The following is a 12,145-nucleotide window of genomic DNA, read 5'->3' on the forward strand; positions in this document are numbered from 1 at the left end:
TTCTTGCAGATCAGGTTTCCAGAGCCTCGGCCACAGTTGACATGTCAGGCCTTGAGTCAGGGTCATCTTGAATACACAGCCCTGCCATTTCCGCCACCTGAAACTCAAAGGTTCGGTTTCAAATTACAAATGAGAAAAAATCATATGAACTTTCTTGTGGAAGAAAGGGAGAGGATGAGAACCTTAACCACATCCTCTAGGGGAAAGTCACCGTTTAGTTTAGCATCGATGATTTGTTCCACATTCTCGGCATTTAGATAAGGTGTTGCCTGTGGTGAGACATTGTCGACGAGTCAGTAAAGTGGAAGGATCAATAAGCTGTTTAAAAGAGAGGAATGGTTAGCTGATGATAGGAAAAATTACCCATGTGACGAGATCTCGTTGCTCTTCTGGCAATGTATCATCTACCGGCTTTCTACCAGTCAAGAGCTCCAAAAGAACAACACCAAAGTCGTAAATATCACTCTTCCGAGTTCTTTTCTCTAGCAAGTCATCGCTGTTATACACAAGCGGGGATACAGCGCAACTGGTTAAAATTAGTAACGAAAACATACAATTCGAAGTAGAATTGTTTAAGACGATATGGAATAGGACATACCCGAGGTCTTGTGTGGTGCCTAACAATGCATTTGTCAAGTTGAAGTCTGCAATTTTAGAGTTGTAATCGGGTGGTATTATTAAACTGTCAAACAGGAGGACATTGCTTGATCTGACACCACCGTGAACAATAGGCGGGTCAATTGTCTCGTGGAGGTACTTGAGACCTTTCGCAGCACCATACGCAATTCTAGCCCTCTGATCCCATGTAAGATCGGGTCCTGGTTTTGAGCCGGAAACCTGTTTCCTCCCTGTACAGGAAAAATCAAGGCGTTAGTGAACATATAAATACAACAACAACAACATCAGAGCCTTAATTTCAAAATGATTTGGGGTCGGCTGACATGAATCATCCTTTAAAACCGTCTATGGGTGAAAAGAAAAAGTGAAAAAGAAAAAGGGATATTATCTTAGGAAGTGAAATACTCGGAAAAAAACGTCTTTTAAGATGATTTGAGGTCGACTAATGCAAATGACTTGTAATTTTATCTTAGAAAGTGAAATACCATATAAGACATCATGCAAGGAACCCATTGTTGCGAACTCATAAACGAGAATTCTGTTATTTTCTTCCAAACAGTATCCCAATAGCTCCACAAGGTTACCATCCTTTAGAGCCGAAACTACAGACAGCTGCGACAAACCAGTAAACAAAAGCTGTAAATATTCTGATGCAATTAGGAAATCAAATCGATTATTTTCTTAACGAGTCTTAAAAAATACCTGAGCTGCAAAATCAGCATCCGAATCCTGTGCAATACTCATATCCAGTTTCTTTACAGCAGTCACTTGGCCTTCGCCGGTCTTGTAAAAAGTACGAAAAACTGAGGCGTAACAACTTTTTGCAATCAGTGACATGTGATTGAAGTTGTTGGTCGCCTCGTTTAATTCATCCATCGAGTAAACCTTCACTCCACCTTCACCTACGGCCACAACAGAAGCTTCTTCTGGCTCCTCTTGAAGCGACTCTAGACCCATTACCATAATTCTCATGTTTGGCCTAAAATCCGGCTCATATTGAATGCACAACTCTGCTAATGCTGCCACCTTAGCCACGGCTTTTGTAGGAAAGTCGCCGTTAAGCTTAGGATCAACGATTTGCTCCACTTTGTCTGCGCTTAAAAAGGGAGTCGCCTGGTTTTTAACATTGTCAGCAGCGGAATCAATATTGGGAAACGCGATAAATCCGATTATGAAAAAAAGAAAGGGATATTCTCTCGTGTACCCCTGAACTTTTTCGTTTTCTAAGGTGTACCTCTCGTTTTTCACAAAAAAACTTTGACCGATAATAATTTTCTGTTACGAGTTCAAAAAACGGTAATTTTTTTTTCAAATCAATTATCTCGTTAAGGCCTTGAATTTGAAAAAAAAAAATCACCGCTTTTTGAACTCGTACCCGGTAGTTTTGGTTTGTCAAACTTTTTTAACGAATAAACTTTGACCGACCATAATTCCCGACTACGAGTTCGGACGTCGGTGATTTTTTTTTCAAATTTAAGATCTCTTAAAGACGGACAATTTGAAAAAAAAGTTTACCGTATTCTCAACTTGTAGGTTGTAGCCAGTTATTGACAGTCAAAGTTTTTTTTACAAGAAAAGAGGGGTACATTATCTTAGAAAATGAGGGGTACACGAGAGAATATCACAAAAAGAAAAGTACCCAAGAAACAAGGCTTTGTTGCCCTTTTGGCAATGTATAATCTACTGCCTTTCTTCCTGTCAAAAGCTCTAAGAGAATGACACCGAAACTGTACACATCACTTTTCTCCGTCATTTTCCCTGTCATGGCACACCTGTTTCAGAAAACAAGGAGAAGTCAGACCGTTTCATCTATGTTTAATTTAGTGTTTCTCGAAAGACAGTAGAAGAAGAGTGCGCGCGCGTACTCTGGGCCATTGTAGCCATTTGATCCAGGGGATCTGGTACAAGGTGCTGTGCTGTCTGGCACCGCTCTTTTCAAATCAAAATCAGCAATTTTGGACCTGTAGTCGTAAAACAAGAGGACGTTGCTTGATCTAACATCGCCATGAACAATAGGTGGATCAATCGTCTCATGGAGGTACTCGAGACCTTTGGCAGCACCGTAGGCAATTTTAGCTCTTTGAGCCCAAGTTAGAATCGGTCCTGGCTCTGCGCCTTCTATTCCTTTCCTCCCTGACCATAGAAAATCAAACCGATAATAAAACAAATACAAACTTCGTCTGATTTTAAACAAAAGTAAACAAACGTTTGTCACCAGGAAAATGTTTTTTTTTTTTTTTTTTTTTTTTTTTTTTTTAACAGCTCATGAGGAAAATGTTATGTACCGTGTAATACATCATGTAAGGAACCAAGACTCCCAAACTCGTAAACCAAGTATCTTTTATCGTTTTCCATACAGTAACCCATTAACCGCGTTACATGCTCATGTTGCAGTGTAAAGAGCACATTCACCTGCCAGAAACAACCAAACAAGTAAATTTAACTGATTTGCAGGCAGTGCCAGAACCAAGATTCGTTAATTTTCAGGGGACGAACTATTACTAAAATTAGACCTGTACTCGGGCCGGGCTAGGGCCGGGTCGGGCTGGCCGGGTCGGGCTCTCTTAGTCAGACCCAGGCCAGGCCAGGGGAGGGGCATGCTTGGCCGGGTCGGGCCGGGCTGGGATATGCTTGACCAGGCCCCAGACCCGAGGCGGGCCAAGAGCGGGCTGGGCTGACGGGCCTTACCAATTTATTTTTATTTCTTATTATTTTTGGTAAAATGGCAGGCCAAGACCGGACCGGGCTGAAATTTTAGGACCAGAACCAGGCCCGGGGCCAAGGCGGGCCACGGCCGGGTCGGGCCAATTTGCATGAAATAACGGGCCAAGGCGGGCCGGGTCAGCCCGTGCTGATGGCCAACTCTAACTAAAATAAAGTAAATTAGAAATGAAAATAAAAAGTCAAAACGTTTGACTAATTTTTTTTCAATTTTCTTATGGTTTAGGGACGACCGTCACTGTTAGGCCCCTCACGCCTCAAATTTTCCGAACATCATAAAAATAAAATAATTACCTGAGCAAGGAAATCATCATCCGAATCCATTCCGAAACTTGAATAATCCAACTTTTTAACAGCAGCTTCTTGCCAAGTAACTTGAGCATGGTAAACCCAAGCATGATTCCCTTTTGCAACAAATGACATTGGACTAAAATTATCAGTCACATCTTTTAAATCATCTAATGTATAAACTGCTCTTGGTGCTTTCATTCCGTCTATTGCATTCCATATATCCATTTTTTTCGACTTAGTCAACTTGTTGACTAAGTATAAACAGAATATAGAGATATTCTAATATAATAAACTCGTAAAATTAAATTAAACATGTAAATTCCTCGACGAGGTACAAAGGTTTTGTAGTTATTTTTTTGTGATTATGTTTTGTATAGAATGTAGATTTATGTATGTACTCCGTATAATTTTGAGTTATATATATAAATTAAGATTAAATTATATAAAGAAATTATTGTTGACCATATGATCTAGTTGATTTATATATTACTGTATTATCCATTTTCTGTAACACACTGTCATGGCCTCATGGGGGGCTGCTGAGTGCTGAGTTTTGTCAAACTTGAGTAGCTGCTGACTGTTTACCTTCTTTAAAATACACAAAATTTCATTGAAGACGGCACGTATCCGTCACTTTGGAGTGACGGATACCATTTCTTCTCACAAATGATCCAAATACAGGAGAGAGGGAAGCACATGGGGGTGCGCCCACCTTGTCCCCCTATCCGTTTTGTGAGTGACATTACTCGTTAGTTGCTCCGACCCATCTTCAGCAAGACTAACTGTTTAAAATAAGATCATACTTGCATTTTTTGGGAATTTAGTACACCAACTAGTAAGTAGCAATTGTGTAGATTTAATATTCGTCTCGTAGCAGACGGTTTCTTGCTAAGTTAAAAGACCACTCTATTTTGTATTTCTATACGTGTTTTTCATAAACCTTTTAATAGTGATTGTGATATAAAGTGAATATTTCATTTCTTTCAGGTCTTCCTAATAAGCGTACCCACTTTATCGTATGAGTTGTTTGACCCTTTTTTATTAGCACAAAATTTCATTATAGACAGCATATATCCGTCTATAACTAAAGACTAGTCAAATACAATACCACATTTCTAATAGGACAAACAATAAGTGGGGTGGTCGGGGCAAAAAATATCACCACTTTCAAGCTATTTGACCCGTCTTTAGCTATAAGCGGATATATCCGTCTATAGCAAGACTAGCTGTTTTATTAGTTAACTAGTTGAGATCCCATGCTAAAGCACGGCATTTGAGAGGGTTAAATTAATTGAGCTTGTAATTTTTTTAAAAAAAATTACATAAATGAGTTGTAGTTATAATAGTATGTTATAATGTACTGATTATAATGTTAGTAAAATTATATAAAAAAAAGGTTTACTATTCAAAGGACTTTTTGATTAAGTTATTTTTGTGTGAACCTATTTTTATTATTAAAAATAATGATAGCTGACTGTGATGGAATAACATAATCTAATATAGAGTCAGTACTCTGCTATTATAAAGCGCATATTGACCTTATAACGGAAACATATATAAACAGTATACGACACATCTAGAAGGACGATTTACAAACAATTTAAAATACTATTTACCCTTATATTCTTTTTTCTTTATTTTTAATAGGAAAAATTAGAATTATTGATTCTTATTTCTTTTCCTTTATTAAGAACAACCCATACTAATAAGGATTATTAAACTTAAACAAAAAAAAAAGAGGACAATTTATTTTAGAAAAAAAAAAAGCAAATAAAATTGAAACCTTATCAACTCCAACCACCAACTTAAAAAAGAACAAATTAGTATACTACGGGTATATTAAGCGGGAATAATGGCAGTGTTAAGCCTATTTTTAGTTGGCATTTGTTTTGATTGTAATGTTTTATTCTGATTGTAATATTTTATTCGGTGGATGCAATCTTTAGTAAATAAACTAAAAGTCATAATTTTAATATGGGCCCACCATATTTGTCAATCAATTGAGCGGAAAAATTGTGAGCAACTCTTATTCTTTTAGTTTAGTGGAGATTTATAGGATTTAAATTGACAATTCACTTATTTTTCATGTTGTCCTTAATGTATTTTGATTAGAGAAATAAATAAAAATTTAAATCGTAAGAAGTAACAAAATGAGTTTTTTTTTTTAATTTTATATTTGTTTTTTTACCGAGAAATTAATGATGTCAATTTACAAATATTTACTAATAACATATTTTATAGCTGCAAATTTTTATCATAAAAAGTCAATGAATTTTAGCAAACATTTACTAATACCATATTTTTTAGCCGCAACTTCTTATCATAAAAAGTTAATAAATTTTTATAAATAAGTTCTATAAAAAAAGAATTTTCTTATCCTAAAAAGATCGGAGATAAATTTGTGCAGAATGTGAAATATTAAATGTTATAAATATTTAAATACAAAAGATTATATTCATTTATAACTTATCATGTCCACGCTAAAAATACCAAGCACTATTTTAGGAAATATATTTTAGACGGAAAAAGTTGGAGTTTCGTCTATTCATTTAGTAAATAGGGGATGATCATTAATTCATTTTTATAATACAAACCCATTTTGTTCTTTCATTCAAAATATGTGATGATAAGTTGGAAAATAGGGTGATTTCTAAGAATCGGATTATCGGCTTACTTCCGTTTAGTGTTACCCTGAAGCTGACCCATGTTTAAAATTTAACATGAATTGACCGAAAATGACCGGAATTTCATCCCTATGAGAGTACTTTGGTGAACCAAAATCAATACTACATTTGTTCTAGTCATTTGTTTGTCTTTTTTATTATTCTTTGTGAGAAATATTTTAATGACCGGAAGGAGTATATGTAGACCTGACAAAAGCAACCCGACCCGAGACCCGAAGTGCCCTGAACTACATCACTCGAAAACCCGAATTAACCTGACCCGGGCCGAACATGACCCGAGTTTTTTTGACCCGTAGCTGACCGGACCCGAAAAAATATAACTCTAATTGAACCGAAAAGACTTGAAATGATTATTTCTCTATTATTCATTGACCCGAAAACGACCCGACCCGAAACAACCTGACCCGCTTGACCCGAAAAAGTCCCGACAAACAAACCCGAAACATATCCGAAACCCGAAATGACCCGTCCGAACCCAAAATCAATGAGAGACCCGAACTAACCCAACTCGAATTGGCCTGACCCAAACCCGACCCGTTAACTCGTTTTGTCAGGTCTAGTATATGTATATGAAAGCTTTTGGCTTCTCAACCTCTAGCTAAAACATGAAGAAATTATTGAATTCTCGCGATAAGAATACAAGCTTTTAATACACAAGTATTAGAGAATCAGATTTTCCAGCTGATACAAACCAGGCCGACCATGAAACTGCATGCCAGAAGTGTTCAGGAATCTCTAGTCTAGACGATGAGTCGACAATCTCGACATGGACATTCAATACAATTATACAAGGATGACGATCAATGATCGCAATAATGCGTTAGCACCCAAATTACATTAGATGAGTAGCATTTGAATTCCAAGGATGATTAGCAAAAATATAGAATACACCTCCTGTAAACAGAGTCTTGATTGCATTTGATTATTGATGATAAATAAATAGCGAATGAATATAATGACATACGGAAATCTAAGAAGCCGAAAAATGAAAGAAACCAATGTTTAAACTTTTGAATTACAGTCTAATTACAACTAAAAACATTGATGATCAATCTTTATGGTTAAACTTCTACAAGAGTCTGGAGAGCCCCGACCACAGTTGACATATTAGGCCTCGAGTCAATCTCATCTTGAATACACAGCCCTGCTATTGCCGCCACCTGAAAACCAGACAACCATTTTTAAAACAGAAGTTCAGTGAAAAAAAAATGTAGATTTTCTTGGAACAAATTTGAAGGAGGAGAACCTTAGCCACTTCGTCTAGTGAAAAATCGCCGTTAAGCTTGGGATCAATGATTTGCTCCACATTCTCAGCAGATAAATATGGAATCGCCTGTGGTGTGATTGTTGACGGAGTTAATTTTGACAAGGATGAATTAAATTTCCAAAAAGACCGCGATATTATTATGATAATAGGGAAACATACCCATGTAACAAGATCTTGTTGATCTTCCGGCATTGTATTATCTACTGGTTTCCTTCCAGTAATTAGCTCTAAAAGAACGACACCAAAATCGTAAACATCATTCTTTGGATTCAGTCTCTCTAATGCATCCCTGTTGTACAATAGATTATGTATCTGTAACTCTATACGGAAAACTATATATCCGACAAAAAATAAATGCACTCCCTCTGTCCCAGTAAATAGGTTACGTTTACTTTATTTTGTGAGGGGGAAATAAAGCAAATGTAAAGTCGTAAACTATTGACTGGGACAGAGGGAGCATATGATAACATGGTAGCTAGAGGAAGAGGGCATACTTAGGGCCACTGTAACCATCCATTCCAAGGACGTGTCTCACGTGTGTGAAATTAAAGTCGCCAATTTTAGGATAGTAGTCGTCAGAAACACCTTGAGTCAACAAGACATTACTTGATCGAATATCACCATGGACAATACGCGGGTCATCCTTCTCATGGAGGTACTCAAGACCTTTTGCAGCACCGTGCGCAATTTTAGCCCTCTGGGCCCATGTTAGCACCGGTCCTGGTTCTGAACCATACACATGTTTCCTTCCTGCCCAAGGCAAATCCAAGGTTTCAGGGATGAAGCTAAGTTTGAATTTATGTAACATGAATTGAAAACGACAACAGGGTCCGGGATCACAAATACTACTATACCTCCAGTTGTATAATAAGCATAAGCATCCGAGCATGTGTAACTTTCTCGAGCTTTTTTAAAGTTTATTTCTTTTACGTTTAAGTGTGTGAGTTCAGAAACTTTACAGTATAGCTCAGATTCTTTAAAACAAAACTCGAAATTTTTAATGTAGAGCTCGATTTCTACACCATACAACTGGTGGTATAGTTTATTAATTGGTCCGGGGTCTCGTCTCAACAGTAAGAGAAGTTAGTTTGAATAATTACCATATAACATATCATGTAAAGAACCCTTTGTCGCAAACTCATACACCAAATATCGGTTATCATCATCCCGAAACTCCCCCAATAGTTGAATGTAGTGCTCATGGTGTAGAAACATAACTATTTGTATCTGCAACCAAAACAAGTAAATAAATGTTGTAAACTGCCTCGAATAAAATTCGCGATTTATGGTCTGAAGGAGTCTTAAACGTACCTGAACTAAATAATCCCAGTCCGTACACTGTGGAATACTGGTATCAAATTTCTTTATAGCAGCCTGTTGTCCGTCACTGAACGAAGCACGATAAACTCGTGCATAAGGACCTTTTGAAACCAATGACATTTGACTGAAGTTGTTGGTGCCACTATTTAGTTCTTCCAAAGTATAATACTTGATTGAAATTGCAGTTTCGACTTCATCGGATACTGGCACGTATTGAAGTGGCTCGAGAGCCGTGGTTATAATTGCCATGTTTGGCCGGAAATCTGGTTCATCCTGGATACATAGCCCTGCTAAAGCTGCCACCTGAAAACGAAATAGTCACTTTACAATTCTATATAAACAATTATCCTGATTTACAGCCGGTGTAGTGGTTTGCAGGCTATCACGTATACTCGGGGTTTTACCAGTGTGCACTAAAAAAAGGAAAAGGAGTAAAACCTTAGCCACAGCCTCAAGGGGAAAATCGCCATCTAGCCTGGGATCGAGGATATGCTCCACTTTGTCCTCACTTAAATACGGAGTTGCCTGGTGAAACGACATTGTCGACAAAATCAATAATGAGAAAACGATGGAAAGATGTCTGAAAGACGGACGATAAAATCAATAAGAAAAATTACCCATGTAACAAGATCTTGTTCCTCTTCCGGCAATGTATCATCTACGGGTTTCCTACCCGTCAAGATCTCTAAAAGAAGAACACCAAAACTGTAGACATCACTCTTTACAGTTATTTCCCCTGTTGTGGCACACCTGGTTTCGAAAAGAAGAAAATCATATAGACAGAAAAAATGTGTTGAATTGGCAACATGACATTGAATGTACTATAGTTAGAAGGCATACTCAGGGGCGTCATAGCCATATGATCCGGGTGCTCTAATTGAAATAGTACGAGGTGCATTATCGTCTATTAATGCTCTGGTCAAGTTGAAGTCGGCAATTTTGGAGGTCAAGAAATCAAATATGTGAACATTGCTCGGTCTAACATCACCGTGAACAATAGATGGTGTCACCTCCTCGTGGAGGTACTCGAGACCTTTGGCAGCACCATACATAATTTTAACCCTTTCATCCCAACTTAGTCCCCATGCTTCTCGTTTCGCTCCTATCCCGGACAAGAAAATTAAAAAATTATATGACATAAAACACAAATATAATTTTATGTTGTACCCGAAGACAATCTAAAGAAAATTTTTCCAATTTCGGTTTTTCATTTCTAAGAGTTAGAAATCGGATACCTGATCAAAAATAAGAGTGTCATTACTAGTTACTACCCACATCGTAGCACAAATTAACCTTGGTTGTGAACGGAAAAATTTACCAACCCGTTAAGCAAATGAGTAGAATGTAAAATATACGGAGTCGTACCGTATAATACATCATATAAGGTAGCGTTAGTAGCATACTGATAAACCAAGTATCTGTTTCCGTCTTCCATACAGTAACCCAATAGTCCTGTTAAATGCTCATGGTTTAGTGCAGAAACCACCGACACCTGCAACGTACAGTCAACAACAACAATTTAGAATAACGGATATTGTTTTATCCGCAATGTTTCAGAATCATGTCTCAATCATTTGTTTATCTATTTATTTCCTAAGTTATTTAATTACAATGCTAAAGCGTCACCCCTTAATACTCCATGCTTTTGATATGAAGGCTGGGGGGCGCGTCCGCCCCGCTGTTGTTTGAAAATTTCGAAATTTTTAGTTAAAATTTTCGTATTTTTCCGATGTTGTCTTATACTCCGTACTATAACCCCTTCGGCCTTCGGCTTTTGCTCCGCTGAAATTTTCGTCCCCGCTGACCTAAAATCCTGGCTCCACCATCAATTTAATGGTACATTTTGGATGTTTGATTATTTCAATACCACCCAATAACGTCATCTCATTTTCCAAGTTTTTTCTTTGTTTAGCCCACCGCACTTCATTTTGTACATAGGGTCCAAATCAATTCGGATTTCAGGTCAGATTACCTTAATTCGGGTGCAAGTCGAGTGCGAGCTAGGATATTCGGGTGAGGTCAGTTTTGCTAGTCTAGCTGCTAGTATTATGGTTTTTGTCTTAACATATTACTACAAAGTAGACTGGGAAAACCAATCCGGTCCAAATCGTACCTAAACATTAATAGGAAATAAATATAATTGTTGGGAGTCAACCATCACATTAAGGTTTTGGTTGACATGGTTTATCTATCATGGTATCAGAGCCAGTGTGACCAAAGGTCATGGGTTCAAATCCTGACTGCCTACAATAACTCACGAAGTGAAATTTCAGCACATGGTATGGGGGGAGCCTATACACTAACCACTCTTCGAACCCAACATGCATTCGAGTTAGGGGACGTAATAGGAAATAAATATAATTCAATCCAAATCGTAACATGACTCGATCCAATATAAGTCGACCAACTAGCACAAAACAACAAATGAAGCAAATTAAAGATACCTGAGCAAGGAAATCAGCATCTGAATCATGATCAATACTCAAATCAAGTTTCTTAACAGCAGCTTGTTCAGAATTAGGCAAGAAAGCATAATAAACCGAACTATAACAACTCTTTCCAAGAAATGTACTTTCGCAAAAGTTATATGTTGCAGTTTCTAGTTCATCCAACGTATAACAAGTCTTTAGCTCTCCCATTTTAAAAGATCACTCAGTTTTTGTTTTTATTTTATTATTGTACTTCAATGTACAGTAGCGATTTTGGCGCTAATGGATTTTGATTCGAAATAATAATATCCCTCCCTGTTTTCCTCAAAAAAAGAGCAGAGATTTAGATTTAGATTTGTACAAAAAAATTGATGGTCCAATGCAAGGACAATAATTCAATTAAATAGAGATTGGAGAAGTTTAGCCATTATATTTAGGATATACAATATTATAAATCAATAATATTCTTTGGCCTAGTGGTATATACTCGTATGAATTATATGATCTCATGGGCTGCTGAAGATTCATGATTTTTTCGGTCAAACTTGAGTAGCTGTTGACTATTTAAATTCATATAATAAAAAATTTTATTGGGAAATTTAATAAATTTCTTTGATGCAAAGAATAAGCCACTAAAAGCAGAAGTTAGAACAGGTCCTGGCTCTGCAGTCTGCACCCTCCAGTAGAGCTGATCATGGCCGGGCCTATGCGGGCTTGGGCCGGGCCGGGATGATAAAAATGACCCACATGTGCGGGTTGGGCCGGATCGGGCCAAATGAGAGGGCCTATTTAGTGAGCCCAAGCCCAGCCCTTAT

At 37.4% G+C, this 12,145-nt stretch overlaps 2 protein-coding genes across 2 annotated transcripts; both read right to left on the reverse strand.

Moving 5' to 3' along the window:
* Nucleotides 1-10: 10 nt before the first annotated feature.
* On the reverse strand, nt 11-3,855 carry LOC141633286 (uncharacterized). Its single transcript, XM_074445743.1, has 10 exons — nt 3,634-3,855; nt 2,904-3,030; nt 2,484-2,751; nt 2,258-2,390; nt 1,321-1,731; nt 1,104-1,230; nt 551-848; nt 364-475; nt 183-269; nt 11-97 (listed from the first exon to the last, which is right to left on the reverse strand). Exons 1-10 carry the CDS (start codon nt 3,853-3,855, stop codon nt 11-13), a joined length of 1,872 nt encoding a protein of 623 aa, XP_074301844.1.
* Nucleotides 3,856-7,254: 3,399 nt separating this feature from the next.
* Nucleotides 7,255-11,731, reverse strand: LOC141642204 (uncharacterized). Its single transcript, XM_074450922.1, has 11 exons — nt 11,346-11,731; nt 10,267-10,393; nt 9,742-10,003; nt 9,519-9,651; nt 9,340-9,426; nt 8,893-9,204; nt 8,682-8,808; nt 8,076-8,331; nt 7,741-7,870; nt 7,561-7,647; nt 7,255-7,474 (listed from the first exon to the last, which is right to left on the reverse strand). Exons 1-11 carry the CDS (start codon nt 11,538-11,540, stop codon nt 7,376-7,378), a joined length of 1,815 nt encoding a protein of 604 aa, XP_074307023.1. The 5' UTR covers nt 11,541-11,731; the 3' UTR covers nt 7,255-7,375.
* Between the last annotated feature and the right edge of the window lie 414 nt (nt 11,732-12,145).

This window comes from Silene latifolia, chromosome 2 (genome assembly GCF_048544455.1).
Source record: "Silene latifolia isolate original U9 population chromosome 2, ASM4854445v1, whole genome shotgun sequence".
In the NCBI taxonomy this organism is placed as follows: domain Eukaryota; kingdom Viridiplantae; phylum Streptophyta; class Magnoliopsida; order Caryophyllales; family Caryophyllaceae; genus Silene; species Silene latifolia.